The sequence below is a fragment of the Nomascus leucogenys genome, unplaced genomic scaffold, assembly GCF_006542625.1.
Source record: "Nomascus leucogenys isolate Asia unplaced genomic scaffold, Asia_NLE_v1 Super-Scaffold_285, whole genome shotgun sequence".
Classification (NCBI taxonomy): Eukaryota; Metazoa; Chordata; class Mammalia; order Primates; family Hylobatidae; genus Nomascus; species Nomascus leucogenys.
In genome coordinates, this window is record NW_022095770.1 from 3223805 (window position 1) to 3240913 (window position 17109).

At 48.3% G+C, this 17109-nt stretch overlaps 1 protein-coding gene across 14 annotated transcripts in view; it reads left to right on the plus strand.

The window, feature by feature from the left end:
• The first annotated feature begins 907 nt into the window (after window positions 1-907).
• Window positions 908-17109, plus strand: part of MED24 (mediator complex subunit 24) — a 29873-nt gene continuing 13671 nt past the window's right edge. For 3 of the 14 annotated variants that reach the window (XM_030808297.1, XM_030808298.1, XM_030808299.1), the window contains exons 1-11: window positions 937-1017; window positions 1667-1855; window positions 1944-2026; window positions 12875-12913; window positions 13234-13307; window positions 13671-13903; window positions 14048-14104; window positions 15552-15663; window positions 15813-15963; window positions 16257-16370; window positions 16929-16976. In XM_030808297.1, coding sequence (XP_030664157.1) covers window positions 999-1017; window positions 1667-1855; window positions 1944-2026; window positions 12875-12913; window positions 13234-13307; window positions 13671-13903; window positions 14048-14104; window positions 15552-15663; window positions 15813-15963; window positions 16257-16370; window positions 16929-16976 — 1119 coding nt within the window. In that variant the 5' untranslated portion in view covers window positions 937-998. Of the gene's footprint in view, window positions 1018-1666; window positions 1856-1943; window positions 2027-12874; window positions 12914-13233; window positions 13308-13670; window positions 13904-14047; window positions 14105-15551; window positions 15664-15812; window positions 15964-16256; window positions 16371-16928; window positions 16977-17109 lie in introns of all 14 variants that reach the window. The other 11 variants (XM_030808303.1, XM_030808305.1, XM_030808308.1 and 8 more) reach the window with 8 other exon arrangements.

Sequence of the window (17109 nt, forward strand, 5' to 3'; positions counted from 1 at the left end):
GACAACAACAAGAAATTTAAAAAAAAAAGTTTTTAATTTACAGGAAAAAAAATGGAAGGTAATAAGAGGGTCCCCACATATTCTGCACCCAATTTCTCTTTTTATTGACATCTTAGCATTAGTATGATGCATTTGTAACAACTAATGAACTAATATTGATACATTATTATTAATTAAAGTCCATGCTTTATTTAGATTTCCTTAGTTTTTACCCAGTATTCTTTTTCTCTTCCATGATCGCATTCAGAAAACCACATTACATTTAGTCATCAGGTCTCCTTAGGCCTCTTAGTTGTGACAGTTTCTCAGAATTCCTTTGATTTTGATCACCTTCACCTTAGTTTCCTCTTTACTTTCCCTTGTATCCAAGCTGTATGGAGGGCCTGGAGATTCTGATAGGACTGTAAGATTAGGGGGCGGTGATAGGTGTGCAACTAAGGCACCTCAGTGTCGCTTTTAGAATATAGTTGTGGAAATGAGAATAGCTCTGGTAGCTCCAGGGGCTTAGGAGAACAGAAAGGGCCCAGGAAAAGAGAAAGACCTTATTGCTGAACGCCACACCCTTGCCCCCACGCCACACCCTTGCCGCACCTACTAACTAGGGGCTAACGAACGAAAGGGTGTCGGAATATGATGGAGAAGCCCGGTCGACAGTGACGTCGTGGGCGAAGCCGGGTTGTGAGCGGCCTTTCGAGCTCCCTCGAGTTCCTGAATCTCTGTAGTGCCTCAGCTCCTGGATGTCCTCCCTTAAAGGAGAAGAACAATGCGGGTCGACTAGACTAGTCCCTTAGTTTCCTCGCCAGCGCAGACAAATACGGTTTCAGTCCAAGGAACTACCATTCCCAGAAGACAGCGGGGCGGTCCTTGCTGCACTCCTATTGGTTTGCGTTTGTTACTCCCAGCCAATAGAAAGTGAGCTTCTTGACAAGTGCCAAAATGGCGATGCCTACAACCTAGAACTGGCTTGTGCGGTAGGGTTAAATTTGAGGAGGTGGTGGATGAAAAGGAAATTGGGAGGTATAGTTACAGGGCTGGAGAAGGTGGAGGAAATGAGGGAGCAAATCTGGACTTGGAGTGGTGGTGGGCGAGGGACGCTTTTAGAGCTAAGGGCGTAATTAGGCAACCAGGACTGCCTTAACTCCTTGATGCCCTCTTTAATCTATTAGTCCCTTTGATACTTCTTTATTTATTTGAGAGACGGAGTTTTGCTCTTTTTGCCCAGGCTGGAGTGCAATGGTGCGATCTCGGCTCACTCCAACAACCTCCGCCTCCCGGGTTCAAGAGATTCTCCTGCCTCAGCCTCCCCAGTAGCTGGGATTACAGGCATGCACCACCAAGCCCGGCTAATTTTGTATTTTTAGTAGAGACGAGGTTTCTCCATGTTGGTCAGGCTAGTCTCGAACTCCTGACCTCCAGTGATTCGCCCGTCTCGGCCTCCCAAAGTGCTGGGATTACAGGTGCGAGCCACTGCGCTCGGCCGATACTTCTTTGTGCCCCAGTTTAAGGAAGGGCGGTTCAGAAGAGAGCCTGACAGGATCTTACCTTATCCCTTTAGCTCTTTTTCTTTCAAATTCCTCTGCCTCGCTTAAATCTTCCCGCATCTTCTCCTTTCTATTTAATTCTGCCTTCCCCGGTTCTCCTTAGAACCTCATGTCCTTTTCTTTAGCTCCATTTCTTTCACCTCAAAGCTGGCTGCCACCGCTGCCACCTGCTCAGAGTGAAATCATGAAGGTGGTCAACCTGAAGCAAGCCATTTTGCAAGCCTGGAAGGAGCGTTGGAGTGACTACCAATGGGCAATCAACATGAAGAAGTTCTTTCCTAAAGGAGCCACCTGGGACATTCTCAACCTGGCAGGTCTCAAGTGAACTGGGAAAGAAAGATGGGAGGGATAAACCCAGAGAAGTTGTAATCACTCAGGCGTGTTTTGTTATTCCTCTTGCAGATGCATTACTAGAGCAGGCCATGATTGGACCATCCCCCAATCCTCTCATCTTGTCCTACCTGAAGTACGCCATTAGTTCCCAGGTAAGCTTCCCCCAAACCCCCACCAAGAAGTGAGAGTTTTGGGGGTAAAAAACTTGGAATGCATTTGGGCCCCGGTGGTTCATGGCGGTAATCCCAGCATTGTGGGAGACTGAGGCAGGCGGATTGCTTGAGCCCAGGAGTTCGAGACCAGCCGGGGTAACATGGCAAAACCCAGTCTCTACCCAGAAATACAAAGAGTTATCCCTGCGTGGTGGTGCCCCTGTAGTCCCAGCTACTTGGAAGGCTGAGGTGGGAGGATCACCTGAGCCCTGGGGGGGCGAGGCTGCAATGAGCCATGATCCTGCCACTGAACTCCAGCCAGAGCAACAGAGTGAGACCCTGTCTCAGGAAACAAGCAAACACAATTTGGGGTGCAGTTGTACAATTGTCAGCTTACTCTTTCTAGATGAAAGAGTAAGATTCTAGATTGATCTGTTTGAACAGATCATTTCACTGAGTTTCAGTGTTCTCATAAAAATAATAATACTTCATTTGTTGTGATGAATATTACATTCACTTATTCTGCTGGGAGTGGTAGCAGGTAGCACAGGCCTGTGGCCCCACCTCCTCAGAAGGTGGAGGTAGGAGGCTTGCTTGAGCCCAGGAGTTTGAGGCTACAGTGAGCACTGATTGTGCCACTGCACTCCAGCCTGGGCAACAGAACAAGACTCCGTCTATTAAAAACAACAACAACCAAAAGAAAAAAAGAGGATTACATTCACTTGTTCTATCAACAAATACTCATGAATGCTTTTATGTGCCAGACAGTGCTAGCCCCTGGGGAATATAGCTGTGAACAAAACCTGATGCCAGTACACAGAGAATTTAGTGGGTAATATAGACATGTAAATAAGCAGTCACTAGATGGGTTTATGATAAAGGTTAGGATAGAGTACAGATGCTCCTCAACTTACAATGGGGTGATGTGCTGATATAACACTCATAAGTTGAAAATGTACTTAATACACATAACTTGCCAAAGGTCATCTACCTACCTTTTTCTTCAGACAAGAGTCTTGCTCTATCACCCAGGCTGGAGTGCAGTGGCGTGACCTTGGCTCACTGCAACCTCCGTCTCCCGGGTTCAAGCGATTCTCCTGCCTCAGCCTCCCGAGTAGCTGGGACTACAGGTGCCTGCCATCACGCCTGGCTAATTTTTGTATTTTTAGTAGAGACACGGTTTCGCCATGTTGCTCAGGCTTATCTTGAACTCCTGAGCTCAATCTACCCACCTTGGCCTCCCAGAGTGTTAGGATTATAGGCGTGAGCCATGGAGCTCACCCCTAAACCAAACCACTGCTACATAATATTCCATATGTACTTTTTTTTTTTTTTTTTTTTGAGATGAAGTCTTGCTCTGTCACCCAGGCTGGAGAGCAGTAGCACGATCTTGGCTCACTGCAACCTCCTCCTGTCCCCACCGCTGGGTTCAAGTGATTCTCCTGCCTCAGCCTCCTAAGTAGCTGGGATTACAGGCATGCACCACCATACCTGGCCGATTTTTTTATTTTTAGTAGAGATAGGGTTTCATCATGTTGGCCAGGCTGGTCTCAAACTCCTGACCTCAAGTGATCTGCCTGCCTCGGCCTCCCAAAGTGCTGGGATCACAGGCGTGAGCCACTGTGCCTGGCCCAGCCCATATGTACTTTAATTTAGGTTGTTTGTAATTTTTTACTGTTATAATCAATGTTTCATTGAATATCCTTATACCTACCGGTCTGCATATCTGGAAGTATTTCTCTAGGATAGATACCTCACAATGGAATATCTCATTTGAAGAATATACACATACTAAATTATAGTAGATCCTGCAAATTTCCCCCTAAAAATGATTGGATTATGTTATACCCCATCCATAATGTCTAACAGTATTTCCCCATACCTTTGCCAACGCTGGATATAATATTTTTTTTTTTTTTTGAGATGGAGTCTTGCTGTGTCGCCCAGGCTGGAGTGCAGTGGCGCAATCTTGGCTCACTGCAAGCTGCGCCTGCTGGGTTCACGCCATTCTCCTGCCTCAGCCTCCCAAGTAGCTGGGACTACAGGTGCCCACCACCACGCCTGGCTAATTTTTATATTTTTAGTGGAGATGGGTTTCATCTTGTTAGCCAGGATGGTCTCGATATCCTGACCTCGTGATCCGCCCACCTCGGCCTCCCAAAGTGCTGAGATTACAGGCGTGAGCCACCGCGCCTGGCCAGAATCTTTTAAAACTTTTTCCTGAGGCAAATAATTATATTATAATGTGCATTTTCTTTTCTTTCTTTTCTTTTTTCTCTTTTTTTTTTTTTTTTGAGATGGAGTCTCCTTCTGTCGCCCAGGCTGGAGTGTAGTGGCATAATCTTGGCTCACTGCAACCTCTGCCTCCCGGGTTCAAGCAATTCTCCTGCCTCAGCCTCCCGAGTAGCTGGGATTACAGGCGTGCACCACCATGCCCAGCTAATTTTTGTATTTTTAGTAGATACGGGGATTCTCCATGTTAGCGAGGCTGTTGTCAAGCTCCTGACCTCAAGTGATCCACCCGCCTTGGACTCCCAAAGTGCTGGGATTACAGGCGTAAGCCACTGTGCCTGGCCTATGTATTTATGAATATATAATTTATGTATTCATAAATACACAAATAAATACATCATTTGCCTATTTTTCTATTTTTTTTTTTTGTTATGGCTTTTTATTTTATTTTTTTTTTGTGAGACAGAATCTCACTCCTTCACCCAGACTGGAGTGCAGCTGTGCGATCTTGGCTCATTGCAACCTCTGCCTCCCCAGTTCCAGCCATTCTCCTGCCTCAGCCTCCCAAGTAGCTGGGACTACAGGCGGGTGCCACCACGCCCGGCTAATCTTTGTATTTTTAGTAGAGACAGGGTTTCTCCATGTTGACCAGGCAGGTCTCAAACCTAATATTTAAATCTTCGAAGCAGAAAAATCATGAAGGAAGACAAAAGCCCAGTAAGGGAAAAAAAGGATAAAACTGACAATAAAAACTTGAAAAATCTCTGCATACTAAGAAAAAAAATTACAGGCGGTTCTCCTGTCCAGCCCACCACCCCTGGACTGTCCCTGCATATAAGTTCCCCCTAGCAAAACCCTATGTGTCATCTGCTGTCTCCAGGTCCCTTCAGCCTCTTGAACCTGGTGCCATCCCTAGTGAATAGGGGTCCAGCACAACAATTGGTGAGCCAGTCAAGAGGCTGTGGAGAAAACCCCATCAGTCTAAGACAACGGGATCTGGGAAGGGGAAATCTGAAGGGAAAATCTCACTATTAACAACAACAGGCCTGGTGTGGTGGCTCCCAGCACTTTGGGAGGCCGAGGCAGGCGGATGACCTGAGGTTAGGAGTTCAAGACTAGTCTGGCCAACATGGTGAAACCCTGTCTCTACTAAAAATATAAAAATTAGCTGGGCATGGTGGCATATATCTGTAATCCCAGCTACTCGGGAGGCTGAGGCAGCAGAATCCTTTGAACCTGGGAGGCGCAGTTGCAGTGAGCTGAGATCGCGCCACTGCACTTTAGCCTGTGTGACAGAGTGAGATTCTATCTCAAAATAAATAAATAAATAACAAAATGAAAAATATATTCTCTAATTTCTGCCAACACTTGACTTTTTGTGTTTGTTTGATCCATTTAGAATTTATTGTGATATGAGGATGGGATCCACATTTATTGTGTGTTCAAATAGATGGATAATGGCCCGACTATCTTTATTGAATAGGCCATTCTTTGTCATATCTTAAATTTTAAATTCTCTTGTACACAAGAGTCCATTTTTTGACACCCCAGTATATTTCATTGGTATCTGTCTCTCTTTTTTTTGAGACGGAGTCTCACTCTGTCTTCCAGGCTGGAGTGCAGTGGCACGATCTCGGCTCACTGCAACCTCCTCCTTCTGGGTTCAAGCATCAAGCAATTCTCTGCCTCAGCCTCCCAAGTAGCTGGGATTATAGATGCCTACCACCACACCCAGCTAATTTTTGTATTTTTAGTAGAGACGGGGTTTCACCATCTTGGCCAGGCTGGTCTCCAACTTCTGACCTCATGGTCCATCTGCCTTGGCCTCCGAAAGTGCTGGGATTACAGGCGTGAGCCACTGTGCCCGGCCTCTTTCTCTTTTGTTGCACCAGAACTTTATTATAGCTTCATAGTATGTTTTGATACCTTGGTGGACAAATCTTCCCCTAGTTTCTTTATTTTTCAAAAAAATTTTTGGCTGTTTTCAGACATTTCATTTCCAGACAAATTTTAGAATCAATTCGTTAAGTTACCATAAAAATCCTATTATATTTTAATCAAGATTTTCTTGACTTTGTAGGTTAATTAGGGAAATTTGTGGATTAATTTTAGAAAGATCACTCTGGTTATAGTTTGAAGAACGAGTTGGAGGGAGGTAAGACAGAAGACAGGGATATCATTGAGTCTGGCATAGTTTGTCTTTAAAGGACCCAGATAGTAAGTATTTTCAGCTTTGCAGACTGAATGGTCTCTCTCATCACTATTCTGTCATTACAGCTCAAAAATAGGTATAGCCCATCTGTAAATAAATGAGTATAGCTGTGTTCTAATAAAATTTGTTAAGAAAAACAGTGATGAGCCAAATTGGACTTGCAGGCTGTAGTTTTCCAACCCGATTTAGGCTCTTGCTGTAATTCAGGTGAGAGATGATACTAGCACAAAATTGGGAAGTGGCAGCAGAAAAAAATGATGAATTCAAGAACAGTTTAGGAAGTGGCATTGAAACAATTTGATTAATGGGACCAGCAGAGTGAGAGGAGAAGGGGTCAAGGATAACGCTTAGGTTTCTGGTTTGGACACTAGATAGCTGATGGGTCATGAGACAGTGGAAGAGCAGAGTAGGGTTGGGATGTGGGTGAGGATAACATGTTTGATCTTGGCCTTTTAAATTTAAGAAGACTGTGGGGTATCAAAAAGAGGATACTCGGTAGGCAGTTGAACATAGGTGTCTGGTACTCAAAAGGAGAGTTCTAGACTGGAGCTTTTGGTTTAGAAGTCACCAGCTACTGATGGTAATGAAAGCTATGGGCATGGATGAGATTGTGCAGAGAGAGCAGGGAGAGTGAGCAAAGAAGTGACTAAACCCAACTTCCTGAGGAACCAATCTCATTTAAGAAATACACTTAGGAGGATAATTCCTCATAGGAGTCTGAAGAGAAGGGGTCAGAGAGTAGGGAAGAAAAGTGAGAGTGTTATCAAGAAAAGCCAAGAAAGGATTGAGGGATGAGGGGGGGTTTCAAGGGGTCAGATGCTGCTGGGAAGTCAGGTAAGATCAGAACAGAGAAGGATCCATTGGGTTTAACATGAAGAGTTTGTTGATGACCTTAACGAGAAGATTCATAGAGTGGTCAGGACAGAAGTGATTGGAGTGGGTTGAATAGTCAATGGAAGGTGTGCAGGTAGAGCCAGGGAGTGTAGAAAACTTTTATGTTGTCCGGGCGTGGTGGCTCACACCTGTAATCCCAGCACTTTTTGAGGCCGAGGTAGGAGGATCACTTGAGGCCAGGAGTTCGAGCCCAGCCTAGACAACATAGACCCCATCTCTACTGAAAAAGTAAAATTAAAAAGGCCGGGTTCAGTGGCTCACACCTGTAATCCCAGCACTTTGGGAGGCCGAGGGAGCGGATCATGAGGTCAGGAGTTCAAGACCAGCCTGGCCAACATGGTGAAACCCTGTCTCTACTAATACAAAAATAAGCCGGATGTGGTGGCTCATGCCTGTAATCCCAGCTACCCAGGAGGGTGAGGCAGGAGAATCGCTTGAACCTGGGAGGCGGAGGTTGCAGTGAGCCGAGATCACGCTACTGCACTCCAGCCTGGGCAACACAGTGAGACTCTGTCTCAAAAAAAAAAAAAGTAAAATTAAAAAAAAATAATAATTTTATATGTGTGAAGAGCAGCAGAGATGGGGTGGTGGTTAAATGGAAGTGTGGGGTCTATAGGAAGCTCTTTTAAAAATAGAAGAATCTAGGCCAGGCTCATATCTGTAATCCCAGGACTATGGGAGGCCAGGGTGGGTGGGCAACTCACTTGACCAGGAATTTGAAACCAGCCTTGACAACGTGGCAAAACCCCATCTCTGCAAAAAATACGAAAGTCAGGCAGCTGGGCACGGTGGCTCACGCCCGTAATCCCAGCACTTTGGGAGGCCGAGGTGGGTGGATCATGAGGTCAGGAGTTCGAGACCAGCCTGGCCAACATAGTGAAACCCCATCTCTACTAAAAATACCAAAATTAGCCAGGCATGGTGGCACATCCCTGTAGTCCCAGCTACTCGGGAGGCTGAGGCAGAAGAATCGCTTGAACCCGGGAGGCAGAGGTTGCAGTGAGCCAAGATTGTGCCACTGCACTCCAGCCTGGGCAACAGAGTGAGACTCTGTCTCAAAAAAAAAAAAAAAAAATTAGCCTAGCACGGTGGCTCACACCTGTAATCCCAGCACTTTGGGAGGCCGAGGTGGGCGGATCATGAGGTCAGGAGATCGTGACCATCCTGGCTAACACAGTGAAACCCCGCTTCTACTAAGAATACAAAAAATTAGCCGGGCGTGGTGGTGGGCGCCTGTAGTCCCAGCTACTCGGGAGGCTGAGGCAGGAGAATGGCGTGAACCCGGGAGGCGGAGCCTGCAGTGAGCCACGATCTCACCACTGCACTCCAGCCTGGGCGAGAGAGCGAGACTCCGTCTCAAAAAAGAAAAAAAAAAAAATTAAGCATGGTGGTGTGCGCCTGTAGTCCCAGCTACTTAGGAGGCCGAGGTGGGAGGATTGCTTGAACCAGGGAGCACCACTGCACTCTAGCCTGCATGAGAGAGTGAAACCCTGTCTCAAACAACAAACAGACCAATAGAAGAGTCTTGAGATGTGTAAACACTGATGGGAAAGGGAAGAAAGAGAAAGAGGCTGAAGTAATAGAAGTAAATAGATATGAAAGACCTTTGTGACCTCTCAAGTACTGTGCAAAATTAGTAATTTATTCTTCCTTCAGAGTCAAGAGGCTCTTTGGCCCAATGTTAGGTGAGTAGAGGGCACTTAGGAGTAGTTGGGGTGTTGAATATTCAGAAGAGCAGAGAGGATTTGAGAGCAGCTGCAGGGTCAGGCGGGGCTAGCCACAAGTATGGTGGCCACACAGAGGGTCTCCTGCCCTGGGGGCCTGTGGTGGTTCAGAGCTTCTACTGCGATAGAATGATTAAGACTGGAATAGGCCAGATTCTGCTGTGTAAAACAGTTCGTCATGTAGAAAGCATTTTTGGGTCTCTGAAGTAGCCGTGCTTTATTGATACAGTTAGCAGAAATCTACTGAACAGAATTCAGAATTTGAAGACCATAAATTCATTTTGACGAATGGCATCCCTCGGAACATGCATAATTGGAGGTTTCTCTCCCGGCATTTGAGGGTCAGTGTTTAGTGGGGACATCCAGCTCCCCCTGCAGGTTGGTATCCAGCAAGGTTCAGTTCTTTGCCAAGCACTCGCTATGGGGACATCAGTTATAAATAAACAAAACACTCGCCGGAACGTTATGGTCATCCTGCCCAGGCAGGCTCCCAGCTTTCTGATGGATATCAGACACTAGCTCTGGCCTCACAGTATGGTGGTTCTGAACACTGATGGTATTTAAGCCCTCTGTGTTTTGCTTCTGTTCACCCAGGAGTACTAGTGAAAGATGGCTGAACAGAGCAGTGTATTTTGGTGAGAGGTAAATTGCACATGGACGGAAAGTTTGCCATACCCAGTTGATTGAGCAGATGGCTTTCTTCCTCTCCTTTTTTTTTTTTTTTTTTGAGATGGAGTTGCTCTGTCGTCAGGCTGGAGTGCAGTGGTGCGATCTTGGCTCTCTGCAACCGCTGCCTCCTGGGTTCAAGCGATTCTCCTGCCTCAGCCTCCTGAGTAGCTGGGATTACAGGCATGCGCCACCACACCCGGCTAGTTTTTGTATTTTTAGTAGAGACGGGGTTTCACCATGTTGGCCAGGATGGTCTTGATCTCTTGACCTTGTGATCCATCCGCCTTGGCCTCCCAAAGTGCTGGGATTACAGGCGTGAGCCACTGCACCCGGCCGACAGCTTTCTTTTTTTTTTTTTTTTTTTTTTCAGACGGAGTCTCGCCTGTCGCCCAGGCTGGAGTGCAGTGGCGCGATCTCGGCTCACTGCAAGCTCTGCCTCCCAGGTTCCCGCCATTCTCCTGCCTCAGCCTCTCCGAGTAGCTGGGACTACAGGCGCCCGCCACCACGCCCGGCTAATTTTGTTGTATTTTTTTTTAGTAGAGACGGGGTTTCACTGTAGTCTCGATCTCCTGACCTCGTGATCCGCCCGCCTCGGCCTCCCAAAGTGCTGGGATTACAAGCGTGAGCCACCGCGCCCGGCCTCAGCTTTCTTCTTAAATCTTTGGAGGCTTCCACTCCTTTAGCAGAGACAGCCTAGGAGGTGATTGTCCTGATAGTTTCTATCATTGTATCCTGCTTTTGTATTTTGGTATACTTTGCCACTGATTTTGAGTATACCACTGTAACTGTTTTTTATGGTATTATTTATATTTTATCAGCATGCTGTAATTATTTTTCTTAATATGACAGGATTTTTTTATGTAGGATTTAATTTCAGTTAGGAGAAATTATTTCTTTTGAACTAGATCTCCAGTCTTATGGTGGTGATGAATAAGTTTTACTAACAGAAATTTATTTTAAGGTAAGATTTTTCCAGAAGGCAACTAGTTAGTAGAATTCATCTATTCAAAGCAATAAAAACTTCCTGAGGACCTGTTGTATACCAGTTCTTGGGCTACATGCTAGAGAAACAGATATAAATTCAATACCATCTCTGTTGTCTGGGAACTTACTGTTCAGGTAGAATTTCCCAAAATGTATTTTGGAAATACTAGGTACATGAGATTCCTTGGTCAAGTAAGTTTAAAGGATATTGCTTTATCATCAGTCTTCTTAGAGATTCTCATTGTATACAAGTATATCATGGTTCTGAGAAGTTCTATGGTAACGTTCTCGTTATATGTTTAATCCAGTGTTTCTCAAATTTACGTCACACACAAGCTCAGGGTGTGTCTGTGACATTTCTTTTTTTTTTTTTTGAGACAGAGTCTAGCTCTGTCACCCAGGCTGGAGTGCAATGGCGTGATCTCAGCTCACTGCAAGCTCTGCCTCCTGGGTTCACGCCATTCTCCTGCCTCAGCCTCCCTAGTAGCTGGGACTACAGGCGCCCGCCACCACGCCCAGCTAATTTTTTGTATTCTTGGTAGAGACGGGGTTTCACCGTGTTAGCCAGGATGGTCTGCATCTCCTGACCTCATGATCCTCCCGCCTTGGCCTCCCAAAGTGCTGGGATTACAGGCATGAGCCACCACGCCCGGCCAAATTTTATTTAACTTTAATTAATTTAAATAGCCACATGGGGCTAGTGACTTCTGTATTGGATAGGGCAGCTTTGGAAGCTACTTTGAGACATGCTGAGCTAAAGGTGTGTTTTTATTTATTCATTCTACAAACATCAAGTTTGTGGTGGTCACTGAGTAAAAGCATCCTTGTCCTCAAGGAGCTTCTAATTTAGTGGGGACTGCAGGCACCCGCCGTGTAATGATGAGCCTTAGGTGATTACTTGGAGCACAGAGGAAGGGTTTCAGCTTTGTGGGGGAGGTTGGGGTTGATCAGGGAAGGTGTCCTGGATGGGTCCTAGGGAGTAAGTTCTGGAGAACAGATAAGAGTTTGTACAGTAAAACTTACTCTTTCCTTCTTTCCTTTTCTTTCTTTCCTTCCTTCCTTCCTTCCTTCCTTCATTCCTTCCCTCTCTCTCTCTCTCCCTCTCTTTCTTTTCTTTTGACAGAGTCTCATTCTGTCACCCAGGTTAGAGCGCAGTGGCACGATTTCAGCTCACTGCAACCTCCATCTCCCAGGTTCAAGCAACTCTCCTGCCTCAGCCTCCCAAGTAGCTGAGATTACAGGCGTAGGCCACCACGCCCAGCTAATTTTTGTATTTTTAGTAGAGACAGGGTTTCACAATGTTGGCCAGGCTGGTCTTGAACTCCTGACCTCAGGTAATCCTGCCTCAGCCTCCCAAAGTGCTGGGATTACAGACGTGAGCCACCACGCCCAGCCACTTCCTGTTTCAAGGTGCAGGTACTACCTGCTCAGTGCAGCAAATGTTTGTTTGTCTCTAGTTCTTACCCATTAAAGCCCCTGTTCTTGCTGGAAGCTGTAGGAATACAGTGACATGGCTTCACTCTTGCCCATGCTTCTGCCCACTAGCCGTCAGTTAACCCATGCTTATTGAGGACAGTGAGTAGCAGGCACTTTTTTTTTTTTGAGATAGTCTCGCTCTGCTCCCAGTCTGGAGTGCAGTGGCACGATCTCGGATCACTGCAACCTCCAACTCCCTGATTCAAGCGATTCTCCTGCCTCAGCCTCCTGAGTAGCTGGGATTACAGGCACGCACCACCACACCCAGCTAATTTTTATATTTTTAGTAGAGACGGGGTTTCACCATGTTGGGCGGGATGGTCTCAAACTCCTGACCTCGTGATCCGCCCGCCTCAGCCTCCCAAAGTTTTGGAATTACAGGCGTGAGCCACCGCACCCGGCCTGAAACATGGAGCCTTTGAGTATCCCCAAAATCATCTTCTTGATGGGCTTATGCTGATACCATTTGTAGTGAGTCTGACAGAGGCAGGAACAGGGCAGTGCACAGTGACACTGCCTCTCCTTCCTTGGGTTGAAGAGGGCCTCTGGAAGGGGTTGAGGTTCAGGAGAGCTGCAGCAACTTGAAGCATCAGTGTTTGTTCCTCTCAACTGTGGGAGACTAGTTGTCTAAAGATTATCTTTCTTCCTTCTCTCCAGATGGTGTCCTACTCTTCTGTCCTCACAGCCATCAGTAAGGTATGACCGTAGACACTCAGGAGCTAGGTTGGGGATGACAGACAAGGCCCCACCTCCTTGACGGCCCTAATGCTGTGACCTGTGAGGCTGGATAGGCAGCACATGATGCCTCTGGTTGGCATTGCTGGCCTTCCATGGGAGGGGGATCCTGGCAAGTAGGGGATGGTGCTTGGGAGCCAATGTCCACTGTTGAGGATACTGAGTCTGGAACCCAAGGTTGGAGGAGAGAGGAGCAGGAGTCCTGAACGCACCGTCTACCTCATGTGAGACCTGGGGGTGGACGGGGGCATTCCGTAGCATCTCCACTGTCCTTTCCACAGTTTGATGACTTTTCTCGGGACTTGTGTGTCCAGGCGTTGCTAGACATCATGGACATGTTTTGTGACCGTCTGAGGTAAGGGCAGGGGTAAGGGGGCTCAGAGTACAATGTTCCAGCCTTGTCTTAGTGCAGAGGTGCAGCTCCTAGCACACAGACCGAGACCAACTCCCATTTTTTCTTCCCACCTGCCCATCTACACTCACCTGTCCCGTCCTTTTCCTACTCTCTTAGGACAGAGTGCCTCCTCTCTGTCTGGAGTAGCTCATTTGAAATCTTGTCCAGTAGAAGCCAAAGGGGCTAAGCATCTTACCCAGGACTTTGCTAGCTTCTCAGCCCTAGTCCCTAGTAGGGGAGTGCCAGGGACTCTGGGGAACATTGATGTGGGTCGGATTTCAGCCATTGGAAGAACAGAGGCTGATTTTGCATCCTTGCCTATAGCTGTCACGGGAAAGCAGAGGAGTGCATCGGACTGTGCCGAGCCCTTCTTAGCGCCATCCACTGGCTGCTGCGCTGCACGGCAGCCTCTGCAGAGCGGCTCCGGGAGGGGCTGGAGGCCGGCACTCCAGCCGCTGGGGAGAAGCAGCTTGCCATGTGCCTTCAGCGCCTGGAGAAAACCCTCAGCAGCACCAAGAACCGGGCCCTGCTGCACATCGCCAAACTAGAGGAGGCCTGTATGTCCCTTGATTCCCCTGAGCCCCACCTGCCGCTGCTCCCATAGCCGGTCCTTTAATTGAGAAGGGAGAGGCAGGATGCCATCCCACCTCTTTCCAGGAGGATCTGAAACCATCCCACTTCCTTTTTTTTCTCCCCATAAGCATTGCACACATCCCAGGGACTTGGGCAGGGTGGCACCCGAGCCAATCAACCAACAGGTATTTACTGAGCATTGTCGTACGCCCAGCACTGTGCTAGGTGCTGGGGGCGGGGGGTGGGGGGCTACCAAAGGAGCATGTGGCAGGGTCCCTGCCCTCATCAAGCATAGCTGCTAGTGGGGAGCAAGACTAGTACGTCACAGACGAGGAAAAAATTAGAGGAGAAGACAAGCACAGTGTCCATTATTGTGTTTGTCTCCATGTTACTCATCGCCTGGAAGCAAATGACTCTTGTATTTGAATGTTACCTAAAATGCCCCTTTTAACACAGTGCCTGTCTGCTGTTGGGCCTGTTGTACCATATGCCTCTTGACTCAAGTTCAGATGTTAAGTTTTGGTACTTTCCAGAGCCTGAGAACAGACAGATCACCTGGCGGGAGGGAAGATGCCGGTATTTCCAGCAACAGGGTCCTAAGGCCATAGTCTTGCTCCTTGAAGCCCATGTGGCTTGGGACCACCTACAGATCTCTTATTCTCCAGGAACAAGAATGCTAGAATGGGCTACTCCCGAGGCTTCAGGACCTGGTTGGAGAGCTTGTTTTAGGACTAGTATATTTATTTCTTCCCTAAGTATGTTTTACCACCTGTGAAAAGTCCAAAAAGACAATCTTTATATAAAAATGGACTGTGTTGACGCCTCTTCCCTACCTTGGGCCCTTGATAAATGTTTATTGGCTGAAAATCGGATGAATACTGAATTTTAATGGATCTCAGGTCTTGTCTTTTTTTTCCCCTTTTATGCTCCATGGAGGTTAATGGGCTAGTTGGTGCCATTATTCATCATTTGACCCTCTGGAGTTGTAACTAGGATAAGTAACTTATAATTCAGTGCTAACCGATATGGCTTAGACCATGAGTGTGGGCATTAAGGAAGGAAGTGAGTTAGACCAGTTGGGTGAGTTGCTAAAGGAACTGGGGCTTGAACAGAAGCTTAGAGTGTGGTGGGAGTTTGAGAGAGAGTGAGAGGCCTTCAGCAGGGGAGGGCAGCAAAGGCAATGCCTAGATGAGGGAGTGGTTGAGAATGAGAAGGCCATTTAGGGACCCAGCTCCCCCAGAGGAGAGTGACAGCCTCTGCAAGACTGGACTTTGGGATCTGCCCACTCCTCGAGTGATTTGTGACTGCCCTCCCTGTTCCAGCCGCTGGATTCTGGCCTCCCTCTGCCTCTCTCTCCTGAGCCTGTGTGATGCCTTCTGAAGTCAGCTGGCTGTGTCCCCTGGAAGTCAGGCCTTTGGGAATGGTCTCTGGGGTTTCCAGCTCTAGGTGCCCACCCCGCTTCTGGAAACAGTGCATGCTGCCCTCAGGCCCCTCCCTCCCTGTCATCCTCAGGGGAAGCCTTCCTGTGTGGTTTCATGTGCCGGAGGGGGTGCCAAAATTGAGGAGTTCAGGGCCAGGCGCTCCTTCTCCCCTGTTTCCCATCACGTTTCTGTACTTCCTTCCCTCTGCCAGCTTCTTGGACTGCCATCGAGCATTCTCTCTTGAAACTTGGAGAGATCCTGGCCAATCTCAGCAACCCGCAGCTCCGGAGCCAGGCCGAGCAGTGCGGCACCCTCATTAGGAGGTGCTGGCTCCCTGGGGGATGGTGGTGGAGGGTGGTGGAGGGAGAGGGAGGACACGCCCTGGGGTGGGAAGATGTGGCCCCTGGTGCCATCCTCTCTGCCTTCACCTTTGGCCCCTCAAACACTGTCCCCTGTGTTTGTGACCCCTCAGCATCCCCACGATGCTGTCTGTGCATGCGGAGCAGATGCACAAGACCGGCTTCCCCACTGTCCATGCCGTGATCCTGCTCGAGGGCACCATGAACCTAACAGGCGAGACGCAGTCCCTGGTGGAGCAGCTGACGATGGTGAAGCGCATGCAGGTGGGAGGGGCCGAGTGGCTCTCCCTTCTCCAAGGCGGGCCAGCCTGTTGGGGGCAGGAGGGAGGATTCTTCTGGTCCTCCCTGGGAGAAATGGGGTTTCTCCTGCTCCATGACGGAAAGTGGGTGCCAGTCGTGCACACTTCTGTCATTGGACCTTACGCCCCTGGTTCTCAGCACACAGTTGGGCAGTGACTCTGCCATGCAGTCCCTGACCCAGCCAAATCCTTGGAGTCCACAGAAGGGTGACGGGGTACGGGCACCCTCTTAGGCCTCGTCCTTGGCTCTTCCCACAGCATATCCCCACCCCACTTTTTGTCCTGGAGATCTGGAAAGCTTGCTTCGTGGGGCTCATTGAGTCTCCCGAGGGTACGGAGGAGCTCAAGTGGACAGCTTTCACTTTCCTCAAGGTACTGGGGATGTGGGAGGTGCAGAGCCAGTCTAGGAATGGTTCTTAGCAAGAGCAGTGGCACCCTGGACCTTTGCCCTGTGTTCCTCCCTGTGGGCACTGGGCCCAGCCTGCCAGGTATCCCAGCGCAAGTTCCCATTGATCATTTTCTCTGAAAGTGCCAGGGCTATATTTAGCCCATTTGGCAGACTCCGTTGTTTCTTACCACAGAGGTGCAGTTTAGCTTGGTCATCAGACAGATTGGTGCAGGACAGTGAAGGGAGCCAGGGAAAGGGGCCCCAGTCCTCCTTGAAGCTGGGGATCCACTTTTGCTTATGGCATTTTTTTCTGTTGAGCTAGCAGAGGTGCAGGGTGCTTGTGTCCTGTGCCTAGGCCTGGGGGCATCAGGGGCCTGGGCACCTATTGGCTTTCTCATTTAGCACTAAATGTGCTCTCACTCCCAGGGTAGGACTGTTCCCGTCTCTCTTCCTGGAGCAGGGGGTCGGGGGGATGCCTTCAGGGGTAGATGAAAGAGAAAAGAAATGGATCTTCCTGTTTTTCCCCCTGCCTCACCCCCTAGATTCCACAGGTTTTGGTGAAGTTGAAGAAGTACTCTCATGGAGACAAGGTGAGTTGGGGATTGAGATGGAGGCATGGGAGCAGAAACAAGGGCAAAGGGGAGGGTCCTTCAGGCCCCATCTGGGCAGTGTTCTCATGCCTGGAAGAGAGCCGGATGCGAGTGTACACCTCAGTGTGCACGT